The sequence below is a fragment of the Rhincodon typus genome, chromosome 13 (assembly GCF_021869965.1).
Source record: "Rhincodon typus isolate 14 chromosome 13, sRhiTyp1.1, whole genome shotgun sequence".
Taxonomy (NCBI): domain Eukaryota; kingdom Metazoa; phylum Chordata; class Chondrichthyes; order Orectolobiformes; family Rhincodontidae; genus Rhincodon; species Rhincodon typus.
The window spans coordinates 47,916,969-47,932,847 of record NC_063344.1 but is presented as its reverse complement, the minus strand read 5'-3'; the positions used below and the strand labels follow the sequence as shown (position 1 = coordinate 47,932,847).

Sequence of the window (15,879 nt, the reverse complement as noted above, 5' to 3'; positions counted from 1 at the left end):
GAGTAGTGTCCTAGGCCCAACCGTCTTCAGCTGCTTCGTCAATGACCTTCCCTCCATCATAAGGTTAGAAGTGGAGATGTTCACCGATGATTGCACAATGTTCAGCACCATTCGCAACTCCTCAGGTACTGAAGCAGTCTGTGTCCAAATACAACAAGATCTGAAAAAATCCAAATTTGGGCTGACAAGTGGCAGATAACATTCATGCCACACATATGCCCAAACAATGATCATCTCCAAGAGAGAATCTAACCATCACTCCTTGATACTCAATGGCATTAGCAGCACTGTATCCTCACTATTCATGTCCTGGGGGTTAACATTAACAAGAAGATGAACTGAGCTCGCCATATAAAAACTGTGGCTCCAAAAGGAAGTCAGAGACCAGGAATCCTGCAGCAAATAACACTCACCTCCTGACTCCCCAGAGCCTGCCCACCATCTCCAAGCCACAATTCAGGAGTGTGATGGAATACTCCTCACTTGCCTGGATGGGTGCAGCTCAAATAACACTCAAGAAGCTTAACAGCATCCAGGACGAACTTGACCAGCACTACATTTTCAAACACTGTCACTCAACCACTGATGCCTAGTAGTGCTATTAGTAGTAGTGTGTACCATCAATAAGTTGTACGTAGGATAGCACAGTGGCTCAGTGGTTAGCACTGCTGCCTCACTACGCTAGGATCCCGGGTTTGATTCCACCCTTGAGTGACCGTCTGTGCGGAGATTGCATGTTCTCCCTGCATCAGCATGGGTTTCCTCCCACAGTCCAAAGATGTACAGGTTAGGTGGATTGGCCATGCTAAATTCTCCATACTGTCCAGGGACATACAGGTTAGATGGATTAACCTTGGGAAATGCAGGCTAGCAGGGACAGGGTGGGGTGAGGGGGTTGCTATATGGGTCTGAGTCTGGGTCTGGGTCGGATGCTGTTTAGAGGGTCAGTGTGGACTCAATGGGCCGAATGGCCTGTCTTCACACTGTAGAGATTGTGTGATTCTCTGGAGAAATTCATCAAGGTTCCTTTGACAGCATCTTCTACATCAGCAACTACTTCCATCTAGAAGACAGACATACATGGGAGCATCATCATCAGCAAGTTCCCCTCAAAATCACACCACCACCCTGACTTGGAAATATTTTGAAGTTCCTTAGATGTTGCTGAGTCAAAATCCTGGCAATGTGGGTGAGCCTACACCAAATGGACTGAAGCGATTCAAGAAAGTAGCTCACCACCATCTTTTTGAGGGCAAGTAGGGACAGGTAATAAATGCTGGCCCAACCGGTGATGCCCTCATTCCATGAATAAGAATAAATTGAAAAGGAGACAAATAGAAGCTTAGGTACGCATGGGAGTGTAGGATGAAGTATAATTGCCAAAATAAGAAGAGTTTAAGCAATGGAAAGATTTGTAGAAAAGATAAAGGACATAAAGATAGTGAAGGTTGGTGAGTAAGGGATTGGAGGGGAATAGAAGCATCAGACAATGGTTGCAGTTTGTGGAGGGAATCCTGGGAGGCAGAACAGGAGCATGCTGCAGGTATTAAAGAACTTGCAGAAGGAGCATCCAGTGGGGTCAAAGCTGTATGGGCAATTGTAAACAAGAATGTGGAGAAATGTGCCTTCAGAACAGCAGCAATAAGCTGTTTGGATAGGGCACAGAAAATTGGCTTTAGATTACATCTGTGAGTGGAATAATTTATGTGCAACCATGTGTCTCTACCTCTCATGTCAAAGAAGATTCACAAGGCAGTAACTGGCATTAGAATTCCTTTTATTTCTCATTAGATCCATTGTATAATTATTAAGCTTCTGGTTTGCATAGAATTTGTAAACAAATTATCCCCTCTGGCTATATGCTCCCACTCTCTTTTAAAATCTGTGTTGAAGACTATTTTTCCAAGTTTCTGAGGAAATCTCCTAATGTCTCCTTATGCTTTCAATTACAGTTCCAGTAATAATATTTGTATTTATATTTTAAAAATATAGCATTCAGCGAGCATGGCGTGAATACTTGCAGCGTCAAGAGCCCATCCGGCACAGCAGCATGGAGAAACGGAGTCCATCACCACCTTCCCTGTCGTCAGGAAAAATGAGCACCTCTATCAGCATGAACACACTTTCTGATGGCAGCACTCCTGTAAGTAACCAGCCCTTCCTTTGTTTTACTCTGCCACCTGCTGGATGTGACCAGCAAAATACTGAGAACCAGTTCACTTACTCAGAAGGTGTATAAGGTTAAATTCTTTTTAAATCTAGTTACCTTTTTTGGATGTGCTTGATTTATTACTTTCTGTATGACTGAAGCTCATTATGTTCTGCTACAGGTGATTTGTGTAGAATGCAAGCTACTGAAGGCTACCTGAAAATAAATGTTTGTAATTTACTTCCAAAAGTTCAGAACTTTTTCATGTCTCCCCATGTTATAAATGATAATGAATATTTTACGAACCAAGGATAATAGAGTGAATCTCACTCGCTGTCATTAGAATATGCTTGGTGTCGTAAAGCTTGACGTTGAAATCAACAGCAAAGCAAAATTGTAACCACTTCCTTCTGTGGGGAATATGGTTTTTATTGATACAAAATGCAGTTGGAGCTGTAGTTATATAAGGAATCTGTGTGGCTTTAGTGGCTGGAACTCCAGCCCTGAGCTGTTAAAGGTGTTGTGCTTGAATGTACTTCGAACATTTGCATTGTCAGCCTCTTGAGTGATTGTACAAGATCTCAGAAACTATTTTGAAGAAGAGCAGGGGAATTATCTTTGGTGTCCTGGCCAATATTTATCCCTCAATAAACTTCACAAAAAGCTGATTATCTGGTGATTATCGTTTTCCTGTTTGTTTGAATCTTGCATATGTAAATTGCCTGCTGAGGTTCATACAACAGTGACTGTACTTCAAAAGTACTTAATTGATTATGAAGTGCCTTGGGGTGTCCAGTGATGGTGAAGGCCAATGCGAATTTCTCTTTGTAATAAAATAGAGATCACATACCATTTGCCCATTTGAGCATCTACAACATTTCTCCCTTCGTAGACTCAGTTTTTGCTGGGTCTGACAGCCTTTTGTAACCTGGACTGACTGGTGTAAAGTTGTCGTAGTCCCAGAGGACCACATGACTGTACTTCCATAAGAGAGAGGCAACTGGTGGTGGTTCAACCTGAGGGTCACCATGCCTCAGGTGAGGGCAGAGGTTGAGAAGATGGGAGCTTCGTGGTAACCTCAGACGGTGTGAGAATTGAGCTCATACTGTTCAAGTCCCTTTGCGTTGCAAGTCAGGCCGTCTAACTGAGCTTACTGGTCCATAATGACTGGCTGTCTTCCTAGGTTTCTCTATCTCTCCCAGGTTCACAATAACAAAGTGATGAAGACTTTCTATCACAACAGGTATGAGGTATTTTTCAATTCCAATAAATTGCTTAATATTTTAAAGTTATGCCTTTATTAGCTCTATTGCCCCAAAGCCTTACATATTTGGATTTAGTACACTGATTTTTTTCTAATTGAAATGTTTGTTACAGATAATTAGTGAAAAAATTCCACAATGTGTCAGTTTTCTAGTAGCAGTCACACTATATATTTTGCTGGTTATTGATTAAAACAAACAAACTCTTCCTTATATTTGACACGGATGTTGTGAGAAGTGAAAAGGTGTCATTATTAGTGCAGTCGGTATAGGTTATTTCCTGAGGTTGGGACTGAAGCATCTAGGTGCAGAGCAGGGAGAAATTTGCTTTGATTTGCACTGATTTGTATTCTACCTGAAAGTACTTCATACTGATGAGTGCTTGAAATAGAATGGATTCGTTCCCAGCAAGAATGGCATAACTTTGAATGCAACATTTCTTATGCAGATGAGAACACAAATTTAATTCTCTATAAGGAGACGGCTTAATTCCATTTTCTACATTTGGTGGAGTAACAGAGTATTACTTCCTTGATTTAGTTAAGTTTGTGATTTAATGCTGTAAAATCCCAGATGGTGGTTTTGTAAGATTCAATAGTGATAGCCTATTGCTGTTGGCCATTCCTGGTGCAGGGGGTGATTTGTACAGGCCGATTGGCACTGTGCTTGACTGGCTGACCCCTTCTTGGGTCAAAGGGTGCCTGAGACAAAAGGCATACCTATCCCTGGAAGCTGGAGGCAGTTTTTAATTGTCCATTTAATTCACTCAATGGAGCCCTGAGCAGGCAGATCTGCTGCCATGCCATCTTTCCAACTGCTGGAATAGTACAGCAGCTGGGAGGCATCAGGTACACCATCCAACTCCTTCCCCATGGTTTTGTCAGCCTTCCCACCTCCTGTCTTCTCTCCAAAGGTTCTGAAAAATTCCACCATAGTTTCACTTTACTTTCCTTGTGATTTTGCAAATAATCACTACTGGGGCTCATCTACTCAATTACAGTCAATTTACTCTGTGTTGAATACAGTGGTCCATGTGTCTTCATTTCATTTGAGATTTTTAATTAATGGTAACGGGGTGGATTCCTTTATTGGGCAAGTAACATATTTAACAGTATCCCGTGTGTGTCATTTGTCGTTAGATTAAGATTCCTACAGTCTTGTGAATGGAAACAGGATTGAGTATATGAAGTCAGCAGCCATACTGACTTTGACCAGAGGAAAGCATAATCCTGTATGAATATCTCATGAGAGTACAATTTTCAATTTACCTCCTCGTTGATCAGCAGGTATTGATTCAAAGTAGCAGGTGAGGCACAAAAGGAGCAGTTTTTTATTCATTTCATCTTCTGTATAAGCGTCTTAAACATATTAAAAGGTGACTTACTTTTGTGTATTGTCATGCAAGACCTAATAATGAATAGCAGCATGATTGCTAATCTTCATTTACAATCACGGGCGGATGATCAGCAGGAGTTACGAGTGAACACGTATTGTTAGGCAGCCTTCTGCTGCATGTCAAATTATCCATGTCAAAAAGAAAAATGAGCACATTTGTGATGGTGCCAAGGTAACTATCTCACATTTTAAACAGGATAATATAAAAATGATTTTACTGATCCCTTCATTTCCATGTATCCCTTATTCATTTTTCAAAGAACGACAATATTTTTAATCCTATCCACATGATTGTGCTGTCTGCATTTTTAGGGAAATACTTAGGCTGTGTAAGTACGTGCAATGATGACTACTGGTGAAACGCATTTTGTAATGGACATTATCAAACCCACATGAATATGCTGCTCTGGTAAATATGAATGATGATTTGGAGTTAACTGTCTGTTTAACTGTTAATAATTGAGCAATTTCACAAAAACTATATAATGAACCTCGCATGTGTGAGAATCTATGAGAAACCTTTTTGAATTTTTTTTTAGAAATATGTTATGAACAAACCATTCATAAAATTGTTAATCCATTCCCAATGCAGACTCTTTATGATATGAATGATTACTTTCCTAACTTACTTCTCATCAGTTCAGGACCATGGCCTACCCATATAGCTGGTTGATTTAGTTGGGTTTTATAGCCTCGCAGAGGCAGTTTGAGACAACTGGAAGAATATATGTGAAATCTAGTGAAAGAATCTCCTTTGAGAAATGTGCTGCAACTAGGTGTGAAAATCACACAACATTCTACTGCCAGCGTGCCAAATCCACAAAGTAGTTTGATCATAGATTGTGTTTTAATCAATTCTGTTGCAATGGATTATTTTCTCGTGCCGTTTTGGACAACATTCTGAATATCCCAGCATAATGTTGAGAAACTAAAACATTGTGCACTTTTTAACCTTTTTTTTTGAAAGGTATCTGTTAAAGCGTTTATTTTCATTCCAGCATTTTCAACCTACCAGTTTAAATAAAGTTAATCAATGGTGCATTGAGTAGACTGACGAGGATTAGTTCATTTGAATTTGCTAATCATAATGCTCTGTCCAATTTTGGTCATATGCAGGGCATTTGCAAAGTGGAGAATACATGTGCAAGCTTGTTATCAAATCAAATATAAAAAGATTTGTACACTTAAATTTAAGTGGCTACAAATGAGAAATATTGCTTTAGTCTTTGGAAGTTTACAAAAGAAATAGAAAATATTTGCCAAATGTTACTAAGGTTGAGGGTACTGGTGGAATGGGGAAAATTAAGCTAATGGGATGGGCTTGGGGAAATCAACAGAACTCCATATGGAACAGATTCTATGGTCATGCGACAGCCAGGTATAGCACCTGGACCCGTTGTTTAATGGCTGGAGAAACAGATGTGCTGCTGCACAAAGTGGATATGTGGAGGCAGCCTGTTTGCTATTTCTGACAGCAAGCATCAACCAGGTTGATTGCTACCTTCAGGACCTGGGAACAGATGTGGGAGATGGCAAATTTTAAGCAATTTAGCATGGTACAACTGCCTGTGCATCAAAGAACTCACGATTGTATGATACAGTCTTTCCTGTCATCCTGTAACACTCTTGTCCCTTACTCTCCTCAGAACAGTGCAGATTAAGAGGTGACCTTATTGATATGTTCAAAATTATGTACATTTTTAACAGGATAAAGAATGATATTCTGTTTCTACTGGTTGGTATGTCAGGAACTAGAGGTCACAATTTCACAATTGTCAGCAAGAGAGCTCGGAGTGGGATGAGGAGAAACTTCTTTACTCAGAGTTGATTGGATTTGGAAAGTGTGACCTGGGAGAACATAGAACAAAGAACATAGAACATAGAACAGTACAGCACAGTACAGGCCCTTTGGCCCAAGATGTTGTGCCGAACTTTTACCCTAAACCTAAGGTCTATCTAACCTCCACCCCTACCTTATACTATCATCCATATGCCTATCTAATAGTCGCTTAAATGCCCCTAATGAGGACGACTCCACTACCCTCTCCGGCAATGCAATCCACACCCCTACCACTCTCTGAGTAAAGAACCTACCTCTGATGTCTCCCCTATATCTACCTCTACTCGCTTTAAAACTATGCCCCCTCATAATAGCTACCTCCACCCTAGGAAACAGTCTCTGGCTGTCCTCTCTATCTATACCTCCGATCATTTTGTACACCTCTATCAAGTCACCTCTCATCCTTTGTCATTCTAAAGAGAAAAGCCCTAGCTCTCTCAACCATTCCTCGTAAGACCTTCCCTCCATTCCAGGCAACATCCTGGTAAATCTCCTCTGCTTTTCCAACGCTTCCACATCTTTCCGTAATGAGACGACCAGAACTGGACACAATACTCCAGATGTGGCCGAACCAGGGTTTTATACAGCTAGAGTATAACTTCACGACTCTTGAACTCAATCCCTCTTAATGAAAGCTAATACACCATACGCCTTCTTGACAACTCTATCCACCTGGGTGGCAGCTTTCAGGGAACTGTGGACACGAACCCCAAGATCCTTCTGCTCCTCCACACTGCCAAGAATCTTCCCGTTAACCCTGTGTTCTGCTTTCAAGTTTGTCCTTCCAAAATGAATCACCTCACACTTTTCAGGGTTAAACTCCATCTGCCACTCCTCAGTCCAGCTCTGCATTCTACCAATGTCCCTTTGTAACCAAGAACAGCCCTCTGCACTATCCACAACTCGACCCATCTTCGTATCATCCACAAACTTACTAATCCACCTTTCCACTCTTACATCCAAATCATTTACAAAAATCACAAATAGATCCTTGTGGTACACTACTCGTAACTGAGCACCATGTTGAATATTTTCTGTCCACTACCACCCTTTGTCTTCTAAGGGTCAGCCAATTCTGAATCCAATCTGCCACATTTCCCCCTATCCCATGCCTCCTTATTTTCTGCATGAGCCTACCATGGGGAACGTTATCAAATGCCTTACTTAAATCCATGTATACCACATCCACTGCTCTACCTTCATCCACATGTTTGGTCACCTCTTCAAAGAATTCAATAAGGTTTGTGAGGCATGATCTACCCCTCACAAATCCATGCTGACTATCACAAATCAAACTGTGCCTATCCAAGTGATCATAAATCCTATCTCTCAGAGTCCTTTCCAATAATTTGCCCACCACTGACGTAAGACTAACTGGCCTGTAATTTCTGGGATTATCCCTATTCCCTTTTTTGTACAAGGCGTTTGCCTCTGTCCTATCTTCCGGCACTATATCCGTGGACAGTGAGGACAAAAAGATTATCGCCAAAGTCCCTGTGATCTCTTCCCTTGCTTCCCATAGAATCCTTGAATAAATCCCACCAGGTCCGGGGGACTTATTTGTCTTCAATTCCTCAAAATTCCTAGTACATCTTCCTTACTAACAGCGACCTCCTCTAGCTTACCAGCCTGTTTCACACTGTCCTCCCGTACAACTAGGTCCCTCTTAGTTGCGAAAACCGAAGAAAAGTATTCATTAAGGACCTCTCCTATCTCTTTAGGCTCCGTGCACAAATTCCCTTCTAAATCCTTGATCGGCCCTACCCTTTCTCTGGTCATTCTCTTATTCCTCACGTACGTGTAGAAAGCCTTGGAGTTTTCCTTGATCCTATCTGCCAAGGTTTTCTCATGCCCCCCTTATAGCTCTCCTAAGCCCTTTCTTCAGCTACTTCCTGGCTAACTTGTATCCCTCTAGAGCCTTTTCCGTTCCTTGTTTCCTAAACCTTATATAAGCATCCTTCTTCCTCTTAACCAGTCGTTTGACCTCTCTTGAGAACCAAGGCTCCCTCACTCGACGGCGTCTTCCCTGCCTGCTAGGGACAAACATATCAAGCACACGCAGTATGCATTCCTTAAACAATCTTCAAATTTCAATAGTGCTCTTCCCTGACAGCATCTGTTCCCATTTTATGTTACCCAGTTCTTGCCTAACAGAATTGTAATTACCCTTCCTCCAATTATAAACCTTACCCTGCTGTATGTACTTATCCTTTTCCATGACTATTGTAAAAGTAACGGAGTTATGATCGCTACTGCCAAAATACTCACCTACCAACAGGTCTAACACTTGGCCCGGTTCATTGCCAAGCACCAAATCCAACGTGGCCTCTCCTCGTGTTGGTCTATGCACGTACTGTGTCAGGAATCCTTCCTGAACGCATTGGACAAAATCCGCTCCATCTAAACTCTTACAATTAAAATGTTTCCAATCAATATTTGGAAAGTTGAAGTCACCCATGACTACAACCCTGTGACTTCTGCACCTTTCCAGTATATGCCTCCCAATCCGCTCCTCTACTTCTCTGCAACTATTAAGGGGTCTGTAAAAAAAAAAACCAACAAAGTGACTGCTCCTTTCTTGTTCTGGACCTCAACCCAAACTGACTCTGTAGACATATCATTCTCGAACTGCCTTTCAGTAGCTGCTATACTAGCCCTAACTAGCAATGCCACTCCCCCGCCTCTTTTACCACCCTCCCTATTTCTTTTAAAGCATCTAAAACCCGGAATTTCCAACAACCATTCCTCTCCCTGAGTTACCCAAGTTTCTGTAATGGCCACAACATCGTAGAACCAAGTACTGACCCATGCTCTAAGTTCATCCGCCTTATTTCTGATACTTCTAGCATTGAAGAATACACACCTCAAACCGTCTCTGTGTCCACAATTATGTTCCATCGACCGCATTTCTTTATTAACAACCTCACTCCCTGTTGTGTCTGTTGGAAGGCTGAATACCTCATCCTCTGAATTCTAAATCCGGTTCCCCACCCCCTGCCAATCTAGTTTAAACCATCCCGTATAGCTCGAGCAAACCTCCCTCCCAGGATATTTGTGCCCTTCTGGTTCAGGTGCAACCCGTCCTTACTGTACAGGTCCCACCTTCCCCAGAATGTGCTCCAATTCTCCACATAATGGAAGCCCTCCCTCCTACACCAGCCCTGTAGCCACGCGTTTAGCTGCACTCTCTCCCTATTTCTCACCTCGTTATCACATGGCACTGGTAGTAATCCAGAGATAACTACCCTGTTTGTCCTGGACTTCAGCTTCCAACCTAACTCCCTGTACTTGTTTTTCACATTCTCAGTCCTTTTTCTACCTATGTCATTGGTCCTGATGTGTACCATGACTGCTGGTTGCTCACCCTCCCCCTTAAGGATCTTGAATTCACGATCCGAGACATCATGGACCCTGGCACCCGGGAGGCAACATACCATCCTTTCATCTCGTTTGCGTCCACAGAACCGCCTGTCTGTGCCTCTTACTATCGAATCCCCCACTACAATTGCTCTCCTATTCTCCCCCCTTCCCTTCTGTGCCACAGGGCCAGGCTCAGTGCCAGAGACCTGTCCACTATGGCCTTCCCCTGGTAGGTCCCCCCCCCCAACAGTATCCAAGATGGTATACTTATTATTGAGGGGAACGGCCACAGGGGATCCCTGCACCGTCTGCCTATTCCCTTACACCTTCCTGACAGTCACCCAGCTACCTTTTTCCTGTACCTTGGGTGTGACCACTTCCCTGTAACTCCTCTCTATCACCCCCTCAGCCTCCCGAATGATCCGGAGTTCATCCAGCTCCAGCTCCAGTTCCCTAACACGGTTTGTGAGGAGCTGGAGTTGGGTGCACTTCTCGCAGGTGAAGTCAGAAGGGACACCAGCAGTGACCCTTACCTCCCACATCCTGCAAGAGGAGCATGCAACTGCCCTAGCTTCCATTCCCTCTACTCTAGATTTCCAGAAGAATAAAAAAAAAGCCTTACCTTACCGACCCTCCACACAGTCTTTTTTTTATGGTTAGAGGAGGAGGATGGGTGGGAGACACTACACGTGTAGTGTTTCGGGTTTAGCCAATGCCCGAATATATTAGTTCCCTCCTGGCTCATGTTCTCTCCACACACCCGCCGCTGAAAACAAGAAGGCCGCTGCTGCGCGAGGTAAGTTTTTATAAGGAAAAGCCTACCTTCCCGAATGTGGTGGAAGTGGATTGCATAGGAGATTTCAAAGAGAGCTGGATATATATTTGGAAGGGATGGAATCAGAGGGCTATGAAGATGAAACTGGAGAATGGGACTATCTGGGTAGCTCTTTCAGGAGCTGGTAAAGATACAATGGATCAAATGGCAGCCCCCTGTACTGTAAAATTCTATGACTACATCTCATGCACAACCACATGTCTGAGATGCAACATATAGTTTGATAGTTTTAACTTTGTCACACTCACATCTTCCACTGATCCAAGGAAACCAGATTCCTGCTGTAGGTTCATTGACTGATAATATAACTAGCATGCTAGTTTCACAGACAAATTTCTTTATGCCCGCTCCTTTTAACTCAGGACATCCGAGAAAACATTTTCTGGTTGTACAACAAAATGGCACACCATGGACATGATGTAGACCTCGGAGTAGCTTCCTGATGAAGATGCTGAGTATCATAGTCATGTCTCCTTTGAAGTACCCAAGTGGTTTTAGTATCCATGGTAATAATATTCAATGACTTAATAGCTAGTCTTAAAAGCCTATTAAACATGTTTGGCAAAGACTATGAACTGAGGTAATTTACTACCTCAAGTGCAGAAAAATGTCATCTTGATTATTCCTCCTCATCATCCTCAAGATCTCTGTAACACATTCATGTGTTTAAAATTACTTTTAAGCTCCATAGGAACACCAAAAATTAGCCAGAATTGAAAGAAGAAACAAAAACCCATCAATGCAGACATTTCTAAATGAAATTATTTGCTGAACAGTCCTGAACAGATCCTGATTTAAGGGGGAATCTTTAAAAAGACTGAAGGAGCATTCAGTTGTACCAGGTTAGGGTTAGAGTTTTCTGTAGATCCAGAATTCTGCTTGTATGTTTTCCAAAGTTTGAAAATTGTGAGCCAAGAAAATTTTAAATAATGTTTGGTCCTTAATGTGAATCTTGTTAGTCATCAGTGAGAGCCTCCAAATATTGCAGAGCAACTAATTAAACATGGTAATCTTGAATCTTAACTAGAACTCCAATCTTTACTTCAAGAAATGTAGGTGGTGTATATTTTAACTGACACAGAGACCTGCTGGTGCATTAATTGGTGTTTTTTAACCTACTTGGTCATGATTTTATAGACTGAACAGAAAATTCTTATTGTATTCCTCTCTGTTTTTATCCCCTCCCTTTCTCTTAAACCATCCTCAGTTCCATAATCCTCAAGGATCTCTGAGCTTCTCAAATTCTAATCTCTCAAGCATCCTTAATTTCCAATGATCTATCATTGGTGGCTGTTCTTGACAGTTTTTTTAAAAGATGCTGCCAAAATCATAGTGAAAGAGGAAGTAGGTGACATAATGAAAGTGCTAAAACTTGATAATTGCAATAAACTTAACCTCAGTGGCTGGAAAATCTTTAACTGATAATCTCGAATAATATTAACAGCCGCTTGGGGAGATGTGTGTAATTGAACAAAAATTGTTTATTTGACTGAAGTCAACTTTTTGATGAGTCAGCAGACAGGGTTGATGAGGATAATGCAGTTGATGAGGTCTTGCCAGGGCAAAATAAAACAATCTTGATCACTCCCTACCTGTCTTCACCTATCACCATCCCACCTACCTTCCCAAGCCCCCTCCTCTCTCTCTTTATTTCTGAGCTCCCCTCCCTATTTCTGAAGAAGGGTTCTGACCCGAAACATCAGCTTTCCTGTTCCTCTGATACAGCCTGGCCTGCTGTGTTCCTCCAGCTCCACACTGTGTTATCTCTGACTCCAACATCTGCAAGTCGTGCTATCTCTGAAGTGGAGAATGGATGTTTTTCAGACAGGAGGGAAATATATGGTGGGTTTCTCGCTGAAGTCACTCCTGTGCTCACTGCTTTTGCTGATTTTATATTAATGATCTATATTTGGATGTGCAAAATTTGTGGATGACACAATACCTGAAAGTGAACTATGAGGAGGATGGTGACAGGATTTCAAAAAAACCAACATAGACTAATTGAATTGGTGGACTTATGGAAGATGGAATTTAATACACAAGCGATGCATTTTGATTGAAAGAATGTGGAGATCTAACGTAAGGCACAGGAGTGCAGGAGCATAGAAATCTACAGATATAGGTGCACAAATCATTGAAAGTGGCAGGGCACAATAAGAAAGTGGTTAATAAGGCTTTATGAATGGACGGGCAGTGTACAACAGAAAGAAAGTTATGAACATTTAACAAAGTCTGTGTCCCAGCCTCACCTGGAGTGTTGTATCCATTTCAGATCTCAGTAAGGATGTGAAGTAATTACGGAGGATGCAGGGTACTTCAGTTGCATTGAAAGATGGGAGAACTTGTCCTGGCTGTTCTCCTTAGCAAGGAGAAGTCGAGAGAGATCTGCTCAAAATCGTGAGGTGGCTGGACAAAATAAATAAGGAAAACCCGTTCTGGCTGGTGGAAAGTTCAAGAAACAGTTGGCACTGATGTTAGGGTGATTAGCAGAAGAAGCAAAACTGACGTAAAGGAAAAATTTGTTCACATAGAAGGTGGTGGCTAAGATCTGGAGTGCACTGTTTGACAGCATGGTGGAAGCAGAGTTGATAATAGTTTACAAAAGGGAATTGGATAATTACTTGAAGAGCACCAATCTGCAGAGCTAAGCTGCGAGGATGGGGATTTAACTAGCTGAGATCCAGCTAGTTTTAACTATCTGAACCCCCGGTTATTGACTGAGAATAAGATTTCAAAACATTTTAAACAAATCCTTGATTGCAAAAAAGTTGAACAAAGTAGGTACTGCTAATTTAACACTATCTTACATAAATACAAACTTCAAAATAGAAAATATCAACAGCACACTCTGTTCTACTTTTATTTCCACCCAAGAGCTCCCTGTATTTTACAGGGTCTCGAGGATTCTTTCACTTCGTCTGGAACTGCAGCTTTTGGGAATTCAATTTGATTCTTCTCATGTTGCCGCGATTCTCCAAGGTATGAGATGTCTTGGGGTCCTTTTGTTGCTATCTGGCCAGGTGATCCTCCAACTCCCCTTCAATACCTTACACTTGTGAATTACCCTGCCTGAAGCCTGGACCTCACTGCTTTCTTGTCTAGTGATTTTAAATCAAATAATACCCTTGGTTTCTGATACAAGTCTGTTTCTCCACTTCACAGATTCTTTCACATCTTGTCTTAAAACTGTTTCAGGCTGACTTCAGTTGCCTGCTTCTGGGAGAAATTACATACAAAAATTGAAAACCAAAAATGAAACCCTCTTCAATCCATCTTGTTGTAACAGGGCATGCCTGGAATGTCCCAGAAATGTCCCAGATAGATACACCCAATTCCCAAATCTTTCATTTTTGTTTGAGGAATGATATAGAGTCCTAGAGATACATAGCACAGAAACAGACCCTTTGGTCCAACTCATCCATGACAACCAGATATCCTAAATAAATCTCGTCCTATTTGCCAACATTTGGCCCATATCCCTCTATCCTATACCTTTCCTATCCATATACCCATCCAGATGCCTTTTAAATGTTGTAATTGTACCAGCCTCCACCACTTCCGTAGGCAGCTCATTCCATACACACACTACCCTCTGCATGAAAACATTGCCCCTTAGGTCCCTTTTAAATCTTGCCCCTCTCACCGTAAACCTATGCCGTCTAGTTTTGGACTTCCCCAACCCAGGGAAAAGACCTTGTCTATTTACCCTATCCATGCCCCTCATGATTTTACAAACCTCTGTAAGGTCACCCCTCATCCTTTGCTCCAGGGAAAATAGCCCAGCCTACTCAGCCTCTCCCTTTAGTTTAAACCCTCCAACCCTAGCAACATCCTTGTAAATCCTTTCTGAACCGTTTCAAGTTTCACAACATCCTTTCAATAGCAGGGAGACCAGAATTGCACGCAGTATTCCAATAGTGGCCGAAACAATGTTCTGTACAGCTGCATCATGACCTCCCAACTCCTATACTCAATGCACTGGCCAATAAAGGCAAGCGTATCAAATACTGCCTTCTCTATCCTATTTTACCCCAGTCTCTACTTTCAAGGAACCATGAACCTGCACTCCAAGATCTGTTTGTTCAGCAATTCTCCCCAGGACCTTACCATTAAGTGTCTAAGTCCTGCCCTGATTTGCCTTTCCAAAATGCAACATCTCACATTTATCTAAATTAAACTCCATCTGCCACTCCTCGGCCCATTGGCCCATCCGATCAAGATCCCGTTGTACTCTGAGGTAATCTTCTTCGCTGTCCACTACACCTCCAATTTTGGTGTCATCTGCAAACTTACTAACTATACCTCCTTTGTTCCCATCCAAATCTTTTATATAAATGATGAGAAGCGGCGGACCCAGCACCAATCCTTGTGGCACATCGCTGGTCACAGGCCTCCAGTCTGAAAAGCAACCCTCCATGACCACCCTCTGTCTTCTACCTTCGAGCCAGATCTGTCTCCACATAGCTAGTTCTCCCTGTATTTCGTGTGATCTAACCTTGTTAAGAAGTCTACCATGAGGATCCTTGTTGAACACCTTCCTGAAGTCCATATAGATTGTGTCCACCACTCTGCCCTTACCAATCCTGTTTGTTACTTTTTCAAAAAACTCAACCAAGTTAGTGAGGCATGATTTCCTATGCACAAAGCCATGTTGACTATCCTTAATCAGTCCTGGCCTTTCCAAATACATGTAAGTCCTGTCCGTCAGGATTCCCTCCAACAACTTGCTCACCTCCAATGTCAGTCTCACCGGTCTATAGTTCCCTGCCTTTTTCTTAGTACCTTTCTTAAATAGTGGTGCCACATTAGCCAACCTCTGGTCTTCTGGTGCCTGACCTGTAGTTATCGATGATACAAATATCTCAGCAAGGGGCCCAACAATCACTTCCCTCATATCCCATCGAGTTCTAGGATACACCTAATCAGGCCCCGGGGATTTATCAGAGATAGTAGGAACTGCAGATGCTGAAGAATCTGAGATAACAAGGTGTAGAGCTGGATGAACACAGCAGGCCAAGCAGCATCAGAGGAGCAGGAA

General features: G+C 42.2%; 1 protein-coding gene across 1 annotated transcript in view; it reads left to right on the top strand.

Annotated features, from left to right (window-relative positions):
* Positions 1-15,879, top strand: part of LOC109922803 (IQ domain-containing protein J) — a 397,858-nt gene that overhangs the window by 164,200 nt on the left and 217,779 nt on the right. The window contains exon 4 of the mRNA XM_048604115.1: positions 1,993-2,143. Within this exon, the coding sequence (XP_048460072.1) occupies positions 1,993-2,143 (151 nt within the window). The remainder of the gene's footprint in view (positions 1-1,992; positions 2,144-15,879) is intronic.